Source organism: Xiphophorus couchianus, chromosome 7 (assembly GCF_001444195.1).
Source record: "Xiphophorus couchianus chromosome 7, X_couchianus-1.0, whole genome shotgun sequence".
NCBI lineage: Eukaryota > Metazoa > Chordata > Actinopteri > Cyprinodontiformes > Poeciliidae > Xiphophorus > Xiphophorus couchianus.
In genome coordinates, this window is record NC_040234.1 from 4,651,418 (window position 1) to 4,674,959 (window position 23,542).

The 23,542-nt window shown below is 40.2% G+C and overlaps 3 protein-coding genes across 3 annotated transcripts; all 3 read right to left on the reverse strand.

Annotated features, from left to right (window-relative positions):
- Nucleotides 1–1,647: 1,647 nt before the first annotated feature.
- Nucleotides 1,648–8,576, reverse strand: LOC114148901 (dehydrogenase/reductase SDR family member 13-like). Its single transcript, XM_028024406.1, has 5 exons — nucleotides 8,373–8,576; nucleotides 8,189–8,307; nucleotides 5,757–5,880; nucleotides 4,537–4,863; nucleotides 1,648–2,660 (listed from the first exon to the last, which is right to left on the reverse strand). Exons 1-5 carry the CDS (start codon nucleotides 8,494–8,496, stop codon nucleotides 2,404–2,406), a joined length of 951 nt encoding a protein of 316 aa, XP_027880207.1. The 5' UTR covers nucleotides 8,497–8,576; the 3' UTR covers nucleotides 1,648–2,403.
- A 3,812-nt stretch (nucleotides 8,577–12,388) lies between these two features.
- On the reverse strand, nucleotides 12,389–16,619 carry LOC114148280 (dehydrogenase/reductase SDR family member 13-like). The gene is made up of 5 exons (XM_028023446.1): nucleotides 16,457–16,619; nucleotides 16,273–16,391; nucleotides 15,130–15,253; nucleotides 14,277–14,603; nucleotides 12,389–12,950 (listed from the first exon to the last, which is right to left on the reverse strand). The coding sequence occupies exons 1-5, from the start codon at nucleotides 16,617–16,619 to the stop codon at nucleotides 12,694–12,696; spliced, it is 990 nt and encodes a 329-aa protein (XP_027879247.1). The 3' UTR covers nucleotides 12,389–12,693.
- A 1,715-nt stretch (nucleotides 16,620–18,334) lies between these two features.
- Nucleotides 18,335–22,691, reverse strand: LOC114148279 (dehydrogenase/reductase SDR family member 13-like). The gene is made up of 6 exons (XM_028023445.1): nucleotides 22,553–22,691; nucleotides 21,917–22,035; nucleotides 21,370–21,493; nucleotides 20,258–20,584; nucleotides 19,037–19,421; nucleotides 18,335–18,893 (listed from the first exon to the last, which is right to left on the reverse strand). Exons 1-5 carry the CDS (start codon nucleotides 22,674–22,676, stop codon nucleotides 19,165–19,167), a joined length of 951 nt encoding a protein of 316 aa, XP_027879246.1. The 5' UTR covers nucleotides 22,677–22,691; the 3' UTR covers nucleotides 18,335–18,893; nucleotides 19,037–19,164.
- Between the last annotated feature and the right edge of the window lie 851 nt (nucleotides 22,692–23,542).

A 23,542-nucleotide genomic window follows, 5' to 3' on the forward strand; every position in this document is an offset into this window, starting at 1 on the left:
TCTTAGAAAGCGAGCTACCGTTAACAGGAGTGGTTATTGGAATTATGCAGCTGTGAGGGCTACTCAGCTGACTGTTTCTTAACTGAAAAGGGTCGTAGCTTCTGGATTGGAGGTAGTTAGAGCTAGACGAATCGCTTTCGACACCAGTTTGAATAGATTATCTCTTATAGATCCCATTTAGGGTAATACCCAGGTCTTAGAGATTTTCCGGACCTGTTAGACAGAGAACTGGTCAGTAGTCAGCCCCGGAGGGTTGTGATGAAGTGGGCGGGGCTAGCTATTGCAGGATAACGGACAGCTTTCATGCAGGAGTTCTCTCTAAGTAATCTGGTTTCTGCCCACAGTCCAAAAACATGACCATTATGCTGATTCGTCTGTCTGCATTTACCTTGGCTGTGTGTGTCTGATTGTATATTCTCTGTAGCTTCATTTCCATCGCAAATGTGTGCAAAACTTTGCTGATATTCCGCTAATGTTGGAAAAACACAATTTTGCTATTGCGTCGTTTCTGTTAACGAAGAAACATAATTAAAGTAACATGTGAATAAGTTTATTAATGCAATAAGTCAATAAAAACACGCCACACCATGATCCTCCATCTACTTCCTGTTGCCGTCTTCCTCGTGGTCTGCTGCAGTAGTAACATCCAGTTGTTGATCATGTGACTCGTGTGATTAGAGCAAATTGTTTCCATTGCAATTTTGCTAAATAAACTAATTTGGATATGGTTAAAAAAACACACCTCATCCTAGCGCAAAAACTTTTTATTGGAAAAAGGATTTAAAATTTTTTTTTATTTTTTAAATTGGCATGTTTCAATTAAGCAAATTTATTTTCGAAATGTCAAATTGTGTTGCAACCGTAATGGGTTGGCGACCCGAACAGGACGTACCCTAGAACTCTGCCTCCTGCAGTAGCTGTGTGGCACAGGTCCAGATGGAAACGGACAAGATTTGTCACAGAAATGAAAAGTTAAGGCGTCCAACACTGCAGGCTTCATCTGCAGTGGCAGTGATTCATCCCTGTCTCTTAGAGTCCTTCAAGTTGTCTCAGGACTGCCCGCAGGCCTTGGGTGGTCTTTTTTTCTCCCCCCTGCTTTTTTCCTTGACACATTTCTGGGACATAACATGGGTGTCAGTGTTGCATCTTTTTAGCTCCCTCAGACATTTTCTGCTTGTGTCTTGATCTGTGAACAATGGCAAATAGAAAAGCCTTTACCTTGCTATGAATTTTGATCTGCTTTTCACATGTCAGATGAAATGTCTGCTTGGGTACAATTTTAACCTAACCTAAAAGTCATGGACAACATCGCTGTACATGCCAGGAATGTCCCAAACATGAGCATGTTAATTTTTTTTAGCTGTGCATGTGATAGCTGAATATATTTTATCTATTTTCTAATCTAAATAGAAAATGATTTTTCCCCCCAGAAGACATCAGAGAACATCTAAAAAGTCTTTCTAAATTTTAAAAAATGAGCTTACCTCGTATTTGAACTAGCAAAATAACCTTAATGCTTCTGTTGCCTAGACCAATCGAAATACTGTAAGACTTGGATTGCAGCAGTCAGCCAATTAGGGATGATCTCTTGCCTGTCATTGGAAAAAATGTCAAATGAATATGAAATTGTCAAAGGACAAGCCACAGTTTGTGGTTTTCAAGAATTCATTTTTAATTGCAATACATTTCCAATAAGGGTAGAGAAGAAGTAAACTGGTTAACATGTCCAGTTTTCACCAACACGGCCCATATAAATCCTAACTACCATCTGATGAGTAGATGTTGCTCACTGTTAAATGATTGCGACTTTATGCCTGCAGGTGTGCCGATGCCTTTAACAGTCAAAGTTTTGTATATCTGTTTTGAAAACAGGGAATTCTTGTAGTTTGCAAATTCGACCTCCCTTCATCATCAACTTATAGATATACACAGGTTGATCCAAAGCATTCAGCTGTACTCTTCCAAGATCAGTAGTCCCAAAAGAATGATCGAGATTTATACTTTCTATACGTTCTCTTAATAATACAAGGCTCATTCAGCAGTGCGCACATGTGCAGATAATGCTTTAGTTGCAAAATGTGACAGATTTATATTAATTCCATTCTTGTCTCCCTTTAGCTGCTTAAATTGCTGTATATATAAACTTGGCCTATCATGGAAAATGGGATGTTGGTGTTTTCTTATGTATCCATGTCCTAATAAACTCACAGTTTCATCTTTGCTATTATACAAAAGAGTGAATTCTGCGATTTGCCAGCATGATGGGCCTCAAGAATTGTAAGTTAAATTTTGAGTTAAACAAGATATCTTGCAAGGATTACATGTCGATAACGGCGTATTCATACTCTTTAAGAAATAATGGATTTTATTTGAACAACATTAGTTAGAGGATCAAAACACTCTTTAGATGCCACAGAACCGCTCGCTAATTTCCCACAGCTTCTTTGAGGCGGCATCGTCCCTGGCCTTGGCGTAGACGCTTCTTGCGGTGCAGTTGGAGAAATAGCGCCCACTGAGGTGTTCGATGCCCTCCTGCAGGGCGCAGTGCAGAGTGGTTTGGCTTCCCTGGAGCGGGGTCTTGAAGAAAAACTTTCCAAGGTTCGATAGGATCATCTGAACGGTCGCATCTGCGTTCCTTTGCAGCTCAGTCTTGATGCCCCCTGCGAGAGCACAAAGTCTTTTGTGGTTACCTGGTCTTACAACGTAAACAACTGAGGCTGTTGATTCCTGTGTGGCTAGAAGCTGTATGGTCATGTTCTACAGTGTATAATTTGAAGCACTTTTGCTTCTTAGTACTGGGAAGCAGTGAAAATAGTTCAAGTGAGTGAGAAACGGTTAACTTGAGGCAAAACAAAATCTGCAAAATGAACAACATGGTTTGTTTGGAAGGTTTGCCAAAAAAAAGACAGATATGGCAACAAGTCGAAGACTTTTCCAATTCATTGTCACAACTTTCTGGTATAAATGTATATTTAACAAATGTATTACAAATTGAGTATTTATTAAAAACTCTGAATAACCTGAGGCGTGGCAGTTTTTCTACATTCCTTTCATTAAAACTAAAAATCTGCATAACTCTACTCTAGGGAATTGGTACACTACACTGTGAATGTCACTTATCAAATATAAAACAGTCGAGTCGGGGAAGTAGACACAGTGGTAAGCTGATGCTGCTCTTATTATTCTTCTGGATGAGTTTATCTGCATTCCACATCGTCCATGTCCACAAGCCAGGACATGGCCTGTGGACTTGTGTGTGATTTTCTTTTGGATTTAGTTTAGTTTCCTTTTTTTTAAAAAATGTATTCTTCGACTTGCTCCAGTGCTGCCAAATGAATTTCTAGCCTGACAGAGTTCAACACTGACTGACATTTGGAATTATTAACTTCATTCACTTTGACAGAAACCCCAGTTCCAAAAAAAAAAAAAAAAAAAGTCCTGAGAGTTCAGCTTAGTTTCATTAGACTGAAAAACCTTCTTAGCCAAAGTTTGAGGAGATTTTAGTCTGGTCTGGATGTTTTCCTTGACGTAAAAATGATTCTATCCTATAACTTTATTTGTCTAGACGTGTAAAAATGACAACAGACTGCTGTTACATGTTGAACATAATTTCTGCAGCTCCCTCATGGTTGCTCTTGAGGTCTTGGCAATCTCACTGTCTGGTTTCTATCTCGTTCTCTTAATCCCAGAATTTTTTTTTTTTTTTACATCCCCAGTTTACCACACCGTCCCAAATTATTATTTTCTGTTCCAAGGCATCTCTAGACTACAGTGAAATTTTCTATCTTTCTCCAGATTGATAACTTTTGTACAGTGAGATGCTTTCAGTCCTTTGTAATCTCTTCGCAAACTGTGGCGTTTTCAATGGCAAACATTAGCTGGATTTTATCTACAAATGTTCTGAAATTTGCTTCTTTTTTTTTTTACATTGTGCTAATGCAAAAAATACAAAACACTCACAATTTCGCAATTACAGTTTTTTCATTAAATAAGAAGTGAAATTAAAATCATAAAATTGTTGGATCTTTTCAAATATCTGTACGGTCAGGTCGCATTCATCTGACCTGAACGTCAGTGATACTCAACAAATGTCCACATTCTGCATACTGATACGCCCAGGCGGAAAAAACAACAACCATGGCGACGATAACGCGGATCAAGTTGTTAACGTGCTGGCTCCGGTCGGGCAACAACTTCAAAATCGCAAGCTATGCTGAATCATTAGCATCTACATTTACTTCCACACACACTGAGCACTACTTCTTCTTTTACATGGCAGTTGGCAAAACGCTGAGCACGCTCTGTGTGTGTGACGTTATTGCGCCCTCTACTGTGCATGTGGGACACTTTCAGGTCGTTTGGAGTTCACACTGAAGATCACTTACAAATCGCATATATTTTGAAATATGAACGACCACCCCAAACACATCCGATTTCACAAAATATCGTATTTGGGTCACTTCAGGCTGCAGAGTGGACATAACCTTTGAGATCCACCGTTTGTGGTGAGCACAAACCGCTTGCATTGGTTCTTACCTGGATGGAGGGAGTAGCAAGTGACCTTGGTTCCCTTCAGTCTCTTGGCGAGCTCGTGGGTGAAGAGAACGTTGCACAGCTTACTGTCGCCGTAAATTCTGAAGCTGTCCAACATAGACGTCCCTTTCCGCAGAGCTCTGTGCGTGTTCAGACAGTCAAAGTCGACTCTTCCCCAGTTGTGCGCCGTAGACGACACATTCACCACCCTGCTTGGTCCGCACTCCTTCAGCCGGTCCAGCAACAAGCTGGTTAACAGGAAGTGACCGAGATGGTTGACGCCAAACATCATCCCGAACCCGTCCTCCGTTCGGCCCATCATGTAGAGGCCTAGGACAAACCACGTTGATATTTAATATCAGTTGTCATTTTTCGATAGGACCAAACACAGAACCGCGTAATTATGAAACGGAGGGACGGGAATACACGGTTTTAAAATTTTCTTAAAGATAAAAATCCCAACTATGCTGTGGATTTAGGTTCAACTCCTGATTTTATGTTTTCTGTGTCCACATTGCTTGTGGCACATTTGAAATTTGAAATTTTAATGCTTGTTTTAATTAAAAAAAAAAAAAAAAGATTCCACTATTTTGCTCCTTTTCCATTAGGGTTATATTTGTTGAACGCATAACACAAAATTTGTCCCATAAAAATATTTCTGCGGATCCTTGCAGGTCCTCCAGGATTACCGCAGGTCTCTTGGATAAGAATTCATTTACTTCATTGATCATTTACTAACTAATGCATTTATTCTTTACTCTGCCGTAAACCTAGATGTCTCAAAATATCCCAAAAGTCATTACGTAGACACACACAGCTGCAGTTTCTGTTAAAGTTTCATAAGATTTATATTGAAAGAAACTGATGAGGCCTTACTGTATTTTTTGTTACTTATATAAATTATTGTCATTTTGGTCCTTAAAAAAAACCCCTGAAATTCTGCCTAACTTTATATTTTGGCTCCTTCCTTCTGATGATGCAATTTAAAAATATTAAATGATTGATAATTTGATCAGTCACTCAATAACTAAACTTTTTTTAACAAATACTTGTTACCTTTACTTGAGTAAAAATATGTTGAAGTGGTGCTACAATTTTTGGGTTCTCTACCCGGCTCTGATTATCGACATGTCAACTGTGAATTTGTGACACAGTTCAGATAAAGTATCGGGTTTACTGATGGTTTTGCTGAAATTGCAACAGGCTGAGGCAAGAACTCCTACCTGCATTGTTGATCAGGATGTCCAGTCTGGGTTCTGTCTTCAGGAAGTTCTCTGCAAAGCTGCGGACCGACTTAAGACTAGCCAGGTCCAGCTGCATGAACACCACCTGGCTGCTGCCGCTCTCCTGAAACAGATGTTGACATGTCAGCTAATATCTGGCAACAACTCTTACTTCTCTGCCTACATACCAGAGAGAGTTGAGTTCAAAATTGCCTTTATTTCACACTCCAAATGTCAGACAATAAAACAAACGTTAATACAAAATCAGAAAGGAAAAACTAAAGATGCCATATCAACCGAACACAAAACATCATTGATACTCCACCTGCTTACAAAGACATCAATATTCTGTGTCAACTTAAGAAAAACTCAAACTTCACACGAATTTGAGCAATTACCAGCCTCTGAAATAAAACACCAGCATCATCCGTTTGATGGCCGTTCTTTTTGTTTTTTCTCCACAACCATATTGCCAGTTCTGCAGTCCCAGAAATAAAGTTTAAAAGAATATGAATAGATTTCTTTCTTGTACAATACCATAGACCATGAATAAAAAATACAGTTAGAAAACGTTTCACCAAACCCACCAAACAAATGACCTAAAAAAACAAGACGAGGATTCAATCTTAAACATTCAATAAATAAATGAGACAATGTTTCATCCTGAGAACGATAACAATAGTAAACACTAACGCCAGGATTAAGGTGTGTCAGGTACCTGTGTGTAGCTACGGCCCCACGTTCAATCCTCCTCTGGAGGTCACCCACCTGTTTCTCAATGGGGGGTTTATACAGGGACCGCCAACAGCCTCTCTGGGTGGAGCTGGAGTCAAAGAACTCAAGCCACTTTGACACCCTCACTTCTGCCAGAGTGTAAATTCAGCACCTTCACACAGACATTATACAAAACTTTCTTCCCCAGCCTTCAAAACAACTTAAAGGTGTATCTTGGAGAGACAGCAACATTTCTGGCTCATCCTGCCACTGATCCACTGCAGGAGAGACAATGAGGGAAGGAAACGTATACTCATAATCATCATCCTATTGGTCAGACAGAGTACTATTAACAGCAAAAGCTCTGATGGAATCTGGCAGAGAGGCTCGGGTTTCTTCTTTCAATCTCAACGCGAGTCTGTTGGATCGTATCACTAGATTCTCCACTAGACTGGCCACAGAGAGCTGCATCAGATGACCCAGCTTCACACAGCCTGCTTCCCTCATCTTCGATCTTAGAGTACCAGATGAGAGGAGCCGTGACGGGAAGAAACTGGTTTCAAGCGGAGGCTCTTCAAAAGCCCACATTCTTGGTGTTGAGTCAGTCTCTCTCTCTCTCAAAGGTGAGAATCTTCCAAGCATTTAACACGGATTGGTAGAAAAGGGTGAGACCAGTCAAATCCAAAGGTCCTCGTCTCAGCGAAAACAGATGTTTATCGTATCCATTACGTCCTGCTTTCCTTAGCAGAAGACGCACCGTAACCAACCATGGTAGTCCAACACCACATAGCAGCTTCTGCAGTGGTTGAAGCCTGAAAGCCGTGACATGATGTAGATAAATCCTTGTCCTCACTCATCACTCATGAGGCCAGTGACATCCAGGCCAGAAGAAATCCACTAAAGTCTTTTGGAGGCGTTGTATGAGAGAAGATGGTGGCGTTGGCACAGTCAGTTTATGCCAGAGAAGCAACCAGGTTCTGTTTGTGCAGGAATGATATTTCACATAAACAGCAGCAAGAGCCTGGGGCTGTGTGATAACATCTGGGTATTTTTGAAGACTAATTTTACGATCCTGTGGTTCGCTGGCAGGGTGAATTTGCTTAAGTGGGCTGATTAGCCCATTTAGGATTGAACAGTTTTGAATAGACTCCTCTATTTCCTGTTCAGGGAAATGACTGATTTGAACTTACTTTGAGAGTCTAGAGGCCCAGTTCAACTTTATATCTCACCATACTGTTCACGCTCACTTTAAAAAGTCACCAAGTTAAATGTCTGAGAAAACTCCTTTAAAATGATGAGTCATGATCTACCAACACGCACATAGATCAATATACCCATTTTATATGAGAATATCTGTGTTATTCATTCCTTCCTAGAGGATGTGCATTTTATAAAACCTTTTTTTGTTTTAAAAACTTTCTGCCAAACAAAATCAACATTTTGAAATGATCTTTTTTTCTAACAAATTTACCACTTTTCAAACTCAGAGATTTTTAATATTTTTTTCAAGAAAATACAGCATAATCTCAATTTCAACAGAAATTTAAAGTTTTTTCCCCACCTCTACATTGATCCTAATACGCCGTTGTACAGGCCAGTACTAAAGTCATTTAAACTCTCCCTCTATATTCAGTCTAATCCTGCCTCATTGTTCAGCTTCATGCTGCTTTTCTTCCTAGTTTCACTGAGAAACAAAGACATGACCAGCAGACTCTCACCCTCTTGACGTCCTGCAGAGCAGCTTCTCCTCTCTGCTTGCTGCGACAGGCCAGGATCACTCTGGCTCCTCTCTTGGCCAGCTCTATGGCCGTGGTCTTCCCTATGCCAGTGTTGCTGCCTGCAGGCGGAAAGCGGTCAAAAACCAAACGCACATCATCGCTACAAAGCAGAAACTTTACCCACCGGTAACTATCACAGTTTTCCCATGCAGCTTTGTGTTGCTCTTGCAGCTCCTTCCTATTACCACAACCTGACGGAAAAAGTAAGCGAGGATGACGAGTCCCGGCACCAGCAGAATGTAGAACATTATTGCTGCCTTGGAGCTGCACTGAGGAAGCAGTGGGAGCCGTTGCAGAGTTCACTGGCTCTTATTCCAACAAACAGCCTCTTCCTGAATGGGCTGGGCTTTGATTTCCAGGTAATCAGATTGCAGCAGAGCACAAAACGGAAATTCTTAAGAGTGGCCCGGCCCACGAAGCTGCTTGTTGCCATAATGCTGGGTGTGTTTTGTTGAATCATGCCAGAACACTACAGTTGAACTCAGCTCCAGTTGTCTAGGACTATAAGAAAATGCCAACACTGGAAGAAGTTGGGAGTAAAATTACAGCAATATTTAATTTCATTCTATTGTTATAATACTCAAGTGTTTTTTTTTTTCCTGTTTGTTTTTGATCCAAGCCAAAGCTTTGAGTAGAAATTATAGTCGGTGACACACAGTTCACATTTCAGCTTTGAAGGAGATAAAAAGTGTCACTGCTTATCTTTGGGGAGCTGCCATGACATCATTCAGGAACAACAGTCAATGTCTGTATGTGGAACAAAGGTTTTCACACCCCTTGAATTTGTTCACATTTTACTTTAGAAGAATTTCAAATATCAGCATCTTTGATTAGAACTCTGAGACAGACCAACACCAATCCAAAAGTGTGAAGTGGAAGAAAAATGATGCATATTTTTAATTTATTTTCTTTAAAGGCAAATCTGAATTGGACTTAGGTATGGACTGTGAAGTGACCATTGTACAACGACTAGGTTAATTGCATCGAGTTTTTAGGGAAATTGCTGCAACTGAAATTAAGTATATCTTGTTTTTTATCGGTATTGTATGTTATTTGGTATTTTACTGCCAATTTTATTGTAATTGTTATTGAACTGAAAACATTTCTTATCAACTTATGGTGAAGTACATTAATTCAGTAGAGTTCTGTATTATTACAAAGATTTTTTTTTCTTATTTTTAGATATAAACACTTCTTGTTTTGTGTTTAAAGATGCATCCACACAACGTTTAGAATTGCAAATTCACTTTTGAGTGAGGAGAGGCTAAATGTACAAATTATACATGATTCAAAACATTTTTACAGATGAAAAAAAACCTGAAAAGTTTGTACAAAATTATTCAGAACCATTTTCTCTGAGTGCAACCAGTTGCCTTCAGAAAATGCCTGATGGCTGCTAATACTTTTGCAAGCCTGTTCAGTTGCACTCGGCTTGGTGTTGGTCGTTCACATTAAATTTCAACCAAACATATTCATGGTTGTGGTTGTAACTGTGACGAAATATGGAAAAGTTCATGAAAACTTTTGCAAGCCACTGTAAGATATTTTTTTCTTTAAACTGTAAATGAATGAAATAAACAAATAATAATACAGATTATATAAATGCCAGAATAGTGGAGATAATGACTACTACTGAGATGATCTAATCTGATTTCATGGACATGAGTTCATTGTGAATGACGGTGCTAATTTTAGCTTGTTTAACAGTTTATTATTAAAGTTATCTAATACCCTAATAGAAAAGACAAGCTTGTATCTCTCAGCTTAAAGAATCTGCTGCTGGCTGTTGGCAGTGTTGTGCAATCTTCAAAAAGCAGCATAAAGGTTAGTTTACTCATAGGTGAACCATGTACACGGTAATAATTCATGTTCATGGCTGAACTACGTGCATGATGATTATTAGTTAGCCTAACTGGATACACAGTGCTAATTCATGTTCACTCCCATGTCCCATTTTATTGCTCCCTAAAAATATGAAACGCGGTACGACCACTTCATGCAGCTGATCGCATCCACTGCTTCATTTCCAAACAAGTTTCTGATCAATGCCAGATTATTTATAGCTTTTTAGCATTGATTATCTCTGTTCTTGTGCTCTGTAGCCCAATATGGAGAATTTTTAGAAAACTTTTGTTAGTTTTTGTTGTCAGCTATGAGGTTTATGCATCTACATTGTCAGCACATTTAACCCCAACCCAGATCAAATGAGAACCACATCTATCCTCTCATTCATACCAAAGATAATGACAAATACAGCAATGACTGAAGGAGTTTTATTCTAGTTTCCCACAATGCACTTTCCTCCACTGTGCCGTGTCATGTTTGAAGATAAATTGGCTGATGACAATAGCTGTGTTTATTTAGCCAGGTAGGAGGATAATCGTTCAACTTTGCTCTGTTGTTTTTTCCACATCAGCCTTTAGTCCGGTCATCTTAGAGGATGAGAACAGCAGGTCTTGGTCTGGAACGTAAACCAGTAATAATCTAGCTGCAGCGTTTTCTGATTTTCCTTTTCACTCTTGAGTTCCAGTTTCTCGTTATTCTTTATTAGTGTGAATGCTTCAAGGCGAACAAACTGCTACAATGTGATTTCTTCTTTGGTTGCACCAACCTTTGTATTCATATTCATAACCACAGTTCCAGTAGCACACCTTATATATTGTCGTCTCAGATATTTTTTGGCCAACATTTTTTGTACTATAAGTCGTTTTTGTGTTAGGCTTTGCTGACTAAATTTGATCAAAATGACAAATGATGAAAATACAACAACCAGTACGCCTCACTCAGAAACAAAACAAAATTATTTTTTTTTCCCCTCTGTGGGCTGGCACCTTATGGGTGGAGGGTTTTGAGTGTCCCACTGAAGTCAGGATCCTATTTGCCATGGAGGACCTCTGGTTGACCTCTGGGTGACCCCTGGTTGCTTCTCCATGGCAAACAGGCTCATAAGTGAGGATGAATCAGACTAAGAGCAGCAAAAAGAGACAAGAAACAGACCAAGCAGATAAGCCAGAATGCTCCTGATCTAGTTTTGACATGAAACTCAAAAAATACTTGACGTATTTTTACCTTTATTGAAGAGACACGCATGACTTTTTGAAAAGTGACATTTTCATTCTGAGGGTGACGGCGAGCCACACAGGGTGAGATCCACACCTCACCACAACTTGGTTTTACTCTGTTGTCACTACTTGAACTGTTATACAATACATTTATTTTTTCCATTACAGCTTACACTGTCCATGTGGAGTGCACACATGTCAACAGTGTGAGGTTAAAATTCAGTTTTATGTTGTAATAATATCTCTGTGTTTGAGTTATTGAGCTGTTTTGGCTTCTTCTTCCTGACTAAGGGCTGAGATTCCTGCAGTACTGCTGGTGGCCTCATTGCTTCATACCAGAGAGTGTTTTGGGGGGTTTATTGCATTGTTTATGTGGCAGCCATGTTGTCTTCCCTTATTGTGCCCATGCGATTTAGCTGAACCAGTATTTCAGTTCCCTGTGTTACTTTAGGTCAGTTTGTTTTATGTCTGTTTGCGTGTTAGATGAAAATATGTCTACAGGTTAAAGCTTTTCTTGTTTTTAAATTTGCCAACGACCAACATAAGTTGCGTTCCTGTTGACCATACACTTGCGCAAGTTGGAATTATGAAAATAAATTAGCTTAATGGAAATACAGCAATTAAAAAATAAAAAAAACTCCCATTAGTCTTGAAATAACCATATGACCAATAATCAAATGTTACTGCTGACGAAAAGACAAAGAAGACAACAGGAAGTGGTGGCAGTAAAATCACATGTGGATGAGTTTGTTCATGTGCCAAGTCACTCCAAAAAAAAAACAAAAACATGCCATGCTATCATCCTCCTTGATCACATGACTCATGATGTCATGTGTTTCCATTGCAGTTTTAAAAAAATACACTAATTTCAATACAGTTGTAAAACCACCCTATCCATGTGCAAGAACATTGTATTGAAAAACCTGAATGTTTTCAAAATTGACGAGTTTCCATGAAACAAATTTATTTTTGTAATTGCAGGTGGTGCAATTATATAGTCAATGACAATGCAGCTACTCATTCATCATCAGCCTGCACTGTACATGTCTGTTTAATGTCAATATGAGATATGCAGACAGGTTGATTAAAAACTTTTATTTTTACTCTTCCAGGATAAGTAGCTTCAAGGGAACTGACGAGATTCGCACAAAGTTGTCTTTACAATCTCTTGGTACAATACACACTTAACAGGGCAAACGGAAGTGCAGATAATAAAACCGATGCTGGCTTGACTTCTAAATGTGAGAGGTTTACATTTATGTCATTCAAGAGCTCCTCTCTCTAGAGGAAACAAAACACTGGTGGAGAGCTTGGTTTAAAGTCTGCTTAAAATAAATCTCAGGTAAAATGTGTAACTTTAGTTAAAGAGGATTAAAACACGCTTTAGATGCCACAGAACCTCTCACTGATCTCCCACAGCTTCTTTGAGGCGGCATCGTCCCTGGCCTTGGCGAAGACGTTTTTTGCGGTGCAGTTGGAGAAATAGCGCCCACTGAGGTGTTCGATGCCCTCCTGCAGGGCGCAGTGCAGAGTGGTTTGGCTTCCCTGGAGCGGGGTCTTAAAGATAAACCTTTCAATGTTCTTTAGTATCAGTTGAACAGTTGTGCTCTGGTTCCTTTGCAGTTCAGTCAAGATGCTTCCTGTGAGAACATAAAGTCTTTTTGGTTACCTGGTCTTACAGTCAAGGAGAAACAATAAGCTTAACTTATTTTACCGCTGTAATGGGGAAGCTAGTATGCAGCTTTCTCTGTCCAACACAAGTTGTCACAGCACATAATGTGAAACTGTGACTTTCTAAAATGTAATAGATAATATGTGCTTTAAATGGAAGTGACATGGTGCCTGCAGGAGCATGCATCACGGAAATTGTTTCAGGAAGTGTTTTGTGAAACATGCTATTGTATGAATGTAGTTTCTGGAACACTCCAGGCATGAGTGAAACTGGACAGAATGATGGTGAGTCTTAGGGTGAGTTTCCAGAACCTTTGTCCTTTGGAGTCACATAACTTTATGTCCTGTTCACCAAGTCCACCACCTTCTGTCCCTCTTTGCTCCTGTCCTGGTTACCCATTGCTTCCTCATGACCCCTGTTCCCTTAACCAACAAGTTTGTTAAAGTCTGCACCACTCGTCACTCTCAACTCTTGGGATTCTCATATTCTATTTGGAAGGATTAACCACTAACAACATTGATCACCATACCTTTAAATTTAGGCTTCTGTCTCGTCAGCCAGTCTAGTTTGACACTTTTTACTTTCAAACTCCTCTTTCAGGATAACTCCTACTCAATTTCTCTTTCCATCTACACCATGGTGGAACGACTTGAACCCTTTTCTTTCCCAGTCTACACTGACACAACCCTCTGCGTTTTTCTAGTCTTGGAACCGGCACAACTAATCACTAGCTTGTGATCCCTCCTGGTTGCATTATCCATGCAAATCATAATAGGAAAGAAAAAACGGTCCCAGAAGCTAGTAGTACTAAGCAGAAATTTCTGCAGCTTCTTAAGTTTTAATCTTAACTGTGGCTTGGTGGGGAGAGTAGTTGTCTTGCAATCGGAAAGTTGTAGGTTCAATTCCATCTCTCTTCTCTCATATGTCAATGTTCCACTAGGCAAGTCACTTATGAGTGAATCTGGCTCTAGTATAAAGTGCTTTGTGTCTTTCTCCTAATCGTACAATTAGATGTTTTTGGGCTTTTCCAGTTTATGTGCAAACAATGGCTTTAGCTAAAAGACTCAACTGTGCCAATACCCAGAAAGTCCTACCAGGACAATGGAGGTTTATCAAGTTAGTCAAACTGACTGAAAGATAAAGGCCTCATTGGTTGTGGAAAAGGTTTTTATAGGCCTTGTTATGGTCTAATTCTTGAAGTTGCAAAAAAGTTGTATTTTAACAAAGTTGCACACAATTTAAAAATTGACTGTGGTAAACTCAGTTGGCTTACCAACGCTTAATTGGTTCTTACCTGGATGGAGGGAGTAGCAAGTGACCTTGGTTCCCTTCAGTCTCTTGGCGAGCTCGTGGGTGAAGAGAGCGTTGCACAGCTTACTGTCGCCGTAAATCCCAAAGCAGTCTAACCCGGTTGTTCCTACTCTCAGATCTCTGTGCGTGTTCAGACAGTCAAAGTCCACTCTTCCCCAGTTGTGCGCCGCAGACGACACATTCACCACCCTGCTTGGTCCGCACTCCTTCAGCCGATCCAGCAACAAGTTGGTTAACAGGAAGTGACCGAGATGGTTGACGCCAAACATCAAACCAAATCCGTCCTCTGTTCGACCTATCAGGAGGACACCTGGGACAAACCATGGAGAACCAAAAGTCACTTTCTGAGTTACGTCTTCTTAACCACAGTAAGTGAGGACTTACTGAGTCTCCCTACTGAAACTATCTGGCTACTTAGATTCACTTCATGTGTAACTGAACAGCTTTAAACACTTGAACATTCTGTTAAGAAGCTAAAGTCAGATTTGTAGAATATATGGCACAAAGTTCACCCATCAAACGATTCTCCTATCTGAGCTGTGGACACTTGTAGGTCTTCCAGAGATACCACAGGTCTCTTGGCTACATCCACTTTAGAATCATTGACTTAATTGATAATTGACTAAATACTGCATCTAGTGTGTAGTCTGGTGGATACCAAGATCTCCCAAAACCTTTGGGGGGTTTACATTTCGCAATTACTGGGTCTTGTGCACGGGATATCATTTTAAAAAAACATAGATTGACATGTGTAACTTGTGACCAAGTATGATAAAATATTGATTTTATTAAAACTTTTTCATAAAAATGTAAGACGCTGAAACGAGAACTCCTACCTGCATTGTTAACCAGGATGTCCAGTCTGGGTTCTGTCTTCAGGAAGTTCTCTGCAAAGCTGCGGACCGACTGAAGACTAGCCAGGTCCAGCTGCATGAACACCACCTGGTTGCTGCCGCTCTCCTGAAACGGACATTGAACACTGATGGGTCAACTGTTAAACCATAGGCAAAGAAATAAGCTTACAATCTGACTCGCTGTAATATGAGACTACTTTTGCAGCTCATGGAAAAATTGCATTAGAGCTGTGCAAAATTCCCTGCAGTCAGAATGACCTAAAGTTTAGGTTGAAATAGGTAGAAGAAACCGTAGTTAATTTGTTCTTTGCATCCTAAATACTAATTACATTTTTTTTATGGACGTTTACATAGTTTCAAGAAAACCCTATTCTGGCGCCCCATGGACCTGTGTGTCCGTAAGTGATCATAATAAATATAATTAACATTAAGCGTGATAATCTCCCATAAGCTTTTTTTCTTTGGTGACTTCCAGTATCTCTGCTATCGCTACATACTAAAACAACAACTGTATAAGTTGAATATGTGAGCTTCATGCGAGGGAACCTCCTTCAAAACAAGTAATGATCTGACCATGTGAAATGATTCCATAAGCCTGAATCCGAGTTTACCGATTTTAAGTGGGAATAATATTTTGATGTCCATAGAGGTGGACATATTTTGTGGTACTGTTGTGATAAAGACAAAAAATAAGATAAACTATTATTTTTTTGCATGGCTGTGACTCCCTGGAACAGGATTTATAGTGCCAGAAATATTGCTCTTGAAAACATTTCTGTTTGCAATGGGCTCCTTGAGGATCCCGGTTAGTTTTATGAAGTGCAATTTGTATCACTAAGCTGTACACATTAAGATCATTAATTGGAATATATTGATAAATCAGATTCTTTTCAAGACAATATTTTTGTTCACCCCCAGAGGATATTTAGCTGTTTTCCGATTATTAGAATTTTTCGGCATCGTTAAAATATCTGTGTCAAAATATTTTGGAAAACACACAAGCTGTCATAGCTGTGCTGTCTCTCTCCCTCTATATTCAGTCTAATCCTGCCTCATTGTTCAGCTTCATGCTGCTTTTCTTCCTAGTTTCACTGAGAAACAAAGACATGACCAGCAGACTCTCACCCTCTTGACGTCCTGCAGAGCAGCTTCTCCTCTCTGCTTGCTGCGACAGGCCAGGATCACTCTGGCTCCTCTCTTGGCCAGCTCTATGGCCGTGGTCTTCCCTATGCCAGTGTTGCTGCCTGCAGGCGGAAAGCGGTCAAAAACCAAACGCACATCATCGCTACAAAGCAGAAACTTTACCCACCGGTAACTATCACAGTTTTCCCATGCAGCTTTGTGTTGCTCTTGCAGCTCCTTCCTATTACCACAACCTGACGGAAAATGTAAGCGAGGATGACGAGTCCCGGCACCAGCAGAATGTAGAACATTGTTGCTGCCTTGGAGCTGCACTGAGGAAGCACAAACATCCTCTTCCTGAATGGGCTGGACTTTGACTTGCATGTAATCAGATTGCAGCAGAGCAGAAATCTGGAAGTTCTAAACAGAGCCAGGCCAGCCCACGTAGCCGGTGTTGACAGATCTAACAAGCCTGGTATTCATAATGACGTGTGGTAAAGTTCAGCTTTGTTCAATTTCAAGTGGCCAGATTGTGCAAGATTCACATTTTGCACATTTAGGTACTTCCATTTGGGTTTCTACTGCTTCTAAAAACAGCACCAGCTGGTCTTTGGCAATAAGTTAATGTTTTATGGTGTGTGAAAAACAATGAAGCCGTTTCAAGAACTTAACCCAAGCAAAGCCCAGCCAGTCAGTCAGTCAGGTCAGAGCTCCAGATCTGACCTGATTAAACACAGGATGCAACAGAAATGTCCTTTGTTGTCCTGCAGTAGGAACATTTCTGTGCAACGGCAGCAAAATGAAGGGCAATAACAACAAAAAGGCTCACACCGAGACAGAATATAAAATTATACACGCAAACAGAATAAAGAATAAAAATACTGTATAGTAAGGGCAAAATTTCACTGTAAATACTATACAGTTATAAAAAAAATACTGTAACATAGAAGCTCAATAAAACATATTGAATATGAAAACATGCTTCTGATTGTAACATGACCAAAAAATGACAAAACTTTATTATAGTTGGCTGTATGGACATCAGTCTAGTGTGAAGGATGGAGCTGATTTCACAGAAGTTCATATTTAGAGTTTTCTAATATCCCTTAAAGAAAAGACAAACCTGTTCGCCTCTCCTTAAAGAGGCTGGCGGTGGTTGACTGACTTCACCATGGTAGTGTTGCGCAATCTCCAAAAAGTAGCTTAAAGGTTAGCGCACACATGGGTGAACCATGTGCACGTTAATTCATGTTCAGAGTTGAACTATGTGCATGATAATGTATACAGTGTTCATTCATGTTAATAGTTTATCTGGAAAGTGATGAAAGGTGTTCTAAACAAATGAAATGCAGCACACTGACTTCATGCACCAGATCACATTAACTGCACTATTCCAATTACTATATTAATATTTTAAATGTCTATTAAGAGAAAAGTGGAACCGAGGTCAGATTCATTGTTTGTGAACATCAACGTGGATTTTGATTGAGTTAGTAAAGAAAACCATAAAGTATTTTGTGATTACAGGAAAGTGGGGATGTGGAGTCAGTTCATGTCTTTCCAAAGAAAAAAGTTTCAAAGTATCACATATTTTTGTTTTCTAGCTTTTAGTATGCATATCAAACATGAAATATAGGTTAATTGTGAAAATGGAAAAATTTAAATTGAATAAATTTGAAAACCCATCTGTTACTTTTCCTCTACTTTCCAATTCTAGATGATCTGATTTTGGTCCAGGCGAAATACCTGAATAAAATATTCTGACGTTTGTGGCTGTGACGTGATAAAAACATGGACAATTTAAAGTGGTATGAAAACTCAAGGTTCGCTAGAAAGCTGCTGTAATGTTCTTTATGTCCCCAGACAAAGCTGATTCATAGTTCGTTTCCAGTTGACTGCTGTACTTTATGTCGTTTCCTAAGGATTCATTTAAAGAAATGAATCCTATATACAACTGTAACCCAAACTCTGTAAGAATGTGGTTATTTTGGAGAAATATCACCATTTTATAGTAATTACAGGTTATATTTAGACTTCTCTCATTAGAAACAAAAGACAAATAAACTCAGCTTCATGGTTCTAAATTTATTGGGTTAACAGGTAAAACATTTGAAAATTGTCAAAAAAAAATTTCCCCAGAAAAACTGGAAGTCTATTTAATTTACATTTACAACAATAACTCTTGAATTTACATAAAATTTAGCTACATATATTTAAATAATGAAATAACTGTAATGTACATTTCCACCACTAAACTTGCTCCTTCATAGCCTTTGTGACGGCGCCTCATTAACAGAGGTACATGTTATTCATCAGGCATAAAAAAAAAAAAAACCATTAATGGAGAAATCAAAGCTTTGTGCCATTAGCTGTTCAAGTTTCCAAAGGAACTAATCTTCAGAAACATTTCCATTGGTAACAGCTCTTTCCTTTTTATCAGGGTAAATAATGAGCTGAAAACTTAGAATGTCTTTTAGTACAATGGTTTCTAATAAGCCAGTCAAACATCATTAGATGGTCCCATTAGCTCCCCATAAAAAGAGTATAGAGCCAAAAAGTAAGAGCAGTCGCTGCATTATGATGTCAGAAATGCTCTTTATTAAGTTATGTAATATCTAAAACAAGTCAATTCCCCCCTGCGACAGACTGGCGACCTGTCCAGGGTGAACCCCGCCTCCCGCCCGGAACGTAGCTGGAGATAGGCACCAGCAACCCTCCCGACCCCATTAGGGACAAGGGTGAACAGAAAATGGATGGATGGATGGAAGTCAATTCCCTTCCTCTTTCTACAATGTCTGGAAAGTTAAAGAAAAGTCACATGAAAGTGTCAACTTTGGTCTCGGTTGCTGTGTTTGCAAACAGATTGAAAGTTACCATCACGAGTAAAAACACCCTTCAGAGGTCACAGAATCTCTCGCTGATCTCCCACAGCTTCTTCGCCGTGACCGGATCCTTGGCCTTGGCCAGTACGTCTCTGGCGGTGCAGTTGGAGAAGTGGCGCCCGCTGAGGTGCTCGATGCCCTCATGCAGGGCGCAGTGCAGCGTGGTCTGGCTTCCCTGGAGAGGCGTCTTCATGAAAAACCTTAAACCGTTCAACGCGACCAGTTGAAAAGTCGGGCTCGCGTTCCTGATGATGTCGGTCCTGACGACTCCTGCAGGAAGAGCCAAAGCTTTAGCTTGCAGCACAAAAATAAATAAGCTAGTTTTAGCCATGTGTAGTCAAATCAAGGTGCTAGTAGAAAAGACTCGTTCTTTGACTGGATATCATCCTGGGGCCACTGACCTGTGCAAAATGATTACAATGAAAACTCACAGCCACTTATTTTATCTCTTAAGCTCCACTTGTAATAAGTTTACCAAAGAATTTCAACTATATTGTTGCAGTGGCCATTTTATTTCTGCTTAAACTTGAGGTAATCTAACAAATCTAAAAAAGAAGAAAAAAGGTCCGTTAACATATTTGAAACATTTGTAAACATGCGGCCTATGAGATGACTGTGTATTTCTTATGTCTGCAACATTGCAGGGTAGCTTCTATGTTTTGGAGCCCTTTATTTTTCAGAGAACTGTTCACAAATAAAAAAACAATGAAGGGAATAGACAATGTTCCCAAAGAGAAACGGCTGAACTTGGGGGTCAAACCACACAATAAACAAAGAAAACTGCAAAATAATAGAATCCATATCTACAAGGCGACAGAAGAAATACAAACATTAAGATTCCTGGTAGGGCTGGATTAGGGTCAAACAAACTCTTCAAAACAAACAAGGCATGCATGTTTTCCATTTCCAAAGTTGTTTGCATCAGGTTAACCTGGAGACATGAAGGGCCATGGGATCAAAGTGATCAATAAAAGTCTTTACATTCACTGAACCTTTGAGTGATGTGCCTTGCCACTCACTTTCTTCTTCTTACATTTTCATTAGTCTTTGTCAAATACTTGTGCTTGTCAGTGGATTGAATAAGAAACCACCCCTATGTAGCTTACCTGGATGGAGGGAGTAGCAAGTGACCTTGGTTCCCTTCAGTCTCTTGGCAAGCTCGTAGGTGAAGAGAACGTTGCACAGCTTACTGTCTGCATAAACTCTTTGGCCGTCCACAAATGACGTCCCAGTCCGTAGAGTTTTGTGGGTGTTCAGGCAGTCAAAATCTACTCTTCCCCAGTTGTGCGCTCCAGACGACACATTCACCACCCTGCTCGGTCCGCACTCCTTCAGTCGGTCCAGCAACAGGTTAGTCAGCAGGAAATGGCCGAGATGGTTGACGCCGAACGTCATCCCGAACCCGTCCTCAGTTCGACCAAAATTGAACAGACCTAGAACGAAACACAGACGATCCTTGTCATCTAAGGTATGGGTGAAATTTGACAGTATTTAAGGCCCCGACAGACGTCATGCAAAGTGCCGAAACCGGCTCTCGTTGACGTAGAGGCGTGATTTTGTTCAGAGTGCCATCCGCCTGCCAAAACATGACCCCAGACCGGGTCAAATGATTTTCAACAGAGCTCTGTGCGATGTGTCGTGTGATTGGTCTGAAGCTAGTTGCAGTGTTTTAAGTGGAAATGCGCTCAGACAGCGATATTATTTCTCTTCAACTATTCTGCTTCCACTATCTGGTTTTTGTATCCGTTGAAGACATAAATAGTTTTGAGGAACATCAGACACCATGAGAAATTACATACATTTGTATGATTTTTCACTGAATAACTACTAGAATGATGAGACTGGTGAGTGGTTAATAATTTCTCTACGGAAACTGTAACGTCGTAATGGAGGAGGCTGTCTGCTGAAAAGTGTTGCGCTAGCTCTGTGAGCGTTTCCTAAACCAAACCAGTGGATGTGGGGAGGAACTGGAGAGGCCTCTCAGATAGGAGGGTATACTGTAGCATGAGGGTTACGCCTAAGGTGGACTGCGCCGTTGTATGAAAGGTTTAAACCGAAACCATGTCAATTGTTCAGATTCAGATGAAGTTATGTCGCAGCCTTTAGGCTCTGTAGGACGAAATTACTTTTTAAATATACTCTGTCTTCATGGGGTTTCTGAGACTGTTGACAAATAGCATATCCAGTATATCATCGAGGCCGAGGCAAGAACTCCTACCTGCATTGTTGATCAGGATGTCCAGTCTGGGTTCTGTCTTCAGGAAGTTCTCTGCAAAGCTGCGGACCGACTTAAGACTAGCCAGGTCCAGCTGCATGAACACCACCTGGCTGCTGCCACTCTCCTGAAACAGACATTAAAAACTGATCAGTCAACTGTTAAACTATAGGTCTGTATCTATGGCAGTGCAATGTAGAGTACCAAATAAATAAAGCATGCAATCTTATTCACTGTAAAATGAGACAGAACTCAATTCTCAGTAGCGCCAGTGTCATACTCAGATTCATTTTATTCGTATCCCAATTTGGGCAATTAATATTGCAGCAAATACAGAAGGCTAAAAGACAAAGTATCAAAGATAAAAAAAATAAAAATATAAGCACATAAAGGGAAGAATACAGTGCATTTCATTATTGGCCAACAGTTGCTACACTATATCAGGTGCAAGTCCCCGTACTTTGTCCTGCATTAAAAAGAGATATTGCTGTAGGAACAACACTGTCATTATTTTGGGTGAGAAACAAAGACATGACCAGCAGACTCTCACCCTCTTGACGTCCTGCAGAGCAGCTTCTCCTCTCTGCTTGCTGCGACAGGCCAGGATCACTCTGGCTCCTCTCTTGGCCAGCTCTATGGCCGTGGTCTTCCCTATGCCAGTGTTGCTGCCTGCAGGCGGAAAGCGGTCAAAAACCAAACGCACATCATCGCTACAAAGCAGAAACTTTACCCACCGGTAACTATCACAGTTTTCCCATGCAGCTTTGCGTTGCTCTTGCAGCTCCTTCCTATTACCACAACCTGACGGAAAAAGTAAGCGAGGACGACGAGTCCCGGCACCAGCAGAATGTAGAACATTGTTGCTGCCTTGGAGCTGCACTGAGGAAGCACAAACAGCCTCTTCCTGAATGGGCTGGACTTTGACTTGCATGTAATCAGATTGCAGCAGAGCAGAAATCTGGAAGTTCTAAACAGAGCCAGGCCAGCCCACGTGTTGACAGATCTAACAAGCCTGGTATTCATAATGACATGTGTGGTAAAGTTCAGCTTTGTTCAATTTCAAGTGGCCAGATTATGCAAGATTCATGGTCTTCCCTATGCCAGTGTTGCTGCCTGCAGGCGGAAAATAATGAAAGAAAATTGAAAAAAGAAACGAAATAGAAACTTCACGTAAATCTTTACCCACCAGTCACTATCACAGTTTTGCCATGCAACTTTGCTTTGCTGGTGCAACTCTTCCCCTTCACCACCGTCTCATGGAAGACGTATGCAGCTATGAGAAAGCCCACCAGCAGAACTATGGCGTACATTATTTCTGGCCTTTCAGCTTCACAGGAGACCGGATTGCCTGAGAATGGAGTTGGAGCACTTTCAGTTTTTATACAAACCTTATTCAAACAAACACACCCCTTTTCTGTATGGACTTGTGACCTATGTACATAGTAATAATTTGCAATACTTAACTACTACAGTCATAGGTTAGATAATGTTTGTCTGTCAAAGGTGAAGCTTTGATAGGCAGAAGAAAATAACTGAGAGAGGCAATTGTTGCTGCCCTGGAAGGATGACCTGAAAATGTTATTCTGTGGAAATGTTACATAAACTTTGCACATGAGAAAATTCATTTAACATTAAATACGTTTATCTACAATTAATGACATTTTGGAGGCCCGCCTCTCTTTATTAGAGGATGAACCCCCAAAATGACCCCGAGCTCAAGACTGCAGTGGCCTTCGTAGAACCTGTTAAATTCTGTGGTAAAGGCATTAGCAGCCTTTTTATTTCTTTCAAAAAAAGGAATTGCTTGGAGAAAGCCTTTTTTAAAACATTTTTATTACGTAATGTGGTTTTCAAACTTGTGTCTGTACAACCTGTAGTACTTCGTGAGCAGTACAGACACCTTACCAGTTTGTCCTGACTCTGTTGGTCTACGTTCCTACGCTCATCTATGGTGACTAGCTCTGCGTAACGACCAAAGTAACAACGTCCCATATAGATTCTGTATCTGGTCCCCACTGAAGTCTTGCTTTATCAAGTCAGTCAAGTTTAGCTGTATTGGACATTTCAGCAACAAAGCAGTTTAAAGTGCTTTACATCATAAAGACAAAAATATAAAGACATAAAAAACACCATGCAGTCAACAACTGAGAAAACCAGCAACAAATGTTAGATTTTG

Coding starts and splice junctions, on each gene's coding strand:
- LOC114148901 (XM_028024406.1), bottom strand. CDS start 8,496: ATGTTCTACATTCTGCTGGTGCCGGGACTCGTCATCCTCGCTTACTTT. Junction 8,308..8,372: donor GAAAACTGTGATAGTTACCG/GTGGGTAAAGTT, acceptor TTCCGCCTGCAG/GCAGCAACACTGGCATAGGG. Junction 2,661..4,536: donor TTGCTACTCCCTCCATCCAG/GTAAGAACCAAT, acceptor GTGCTCTCGCAG/GGGGCATCAAGACTGAGCTG.
- LOC114148280 (XM_028023446.1), bottom strand. CDS start 16,619: ATGTTTGTGCTTCCTCAGTGCAGCTCCAAGGCAGCAACAATGTTCTAC. Junction 15,254..16,272: donor CTCTGCAGGACGTCAAGAGG/GTGAGAGTCTGC, acceptor TGTCCGTTTCAG/GAGAGCGGCAGCAACCAGGT. Junction 12,951..14,276: donor TTGCTACTCCCTCCATCCAG/GTAAGAACCAAT, acceptor ATGTTCTCACAG/GAAGCATCTTGACTGAACTG.
- LOC114148279 (XM_028023445.1), bottom strand. CDS start 22,676: ATGTACGCCATAGTTCTGCTGGTGGGCTTTCTCATAGCTGCATACGTC. Junction 22,036..22,552: donor CAAAACTGTGATAGTGACTG/GTGGGTAAAGAT, acceptor TTCCGCCTGCAG/GCAGCAACACTGGCATAGGG. Junction 20,585..21,369: donor CATCCTGATCAACAATGCAG/GTAGGAGTTCTT, acceptor GTTTCGTTCTAG/GTCTGTTCAATTTTGGTCGA.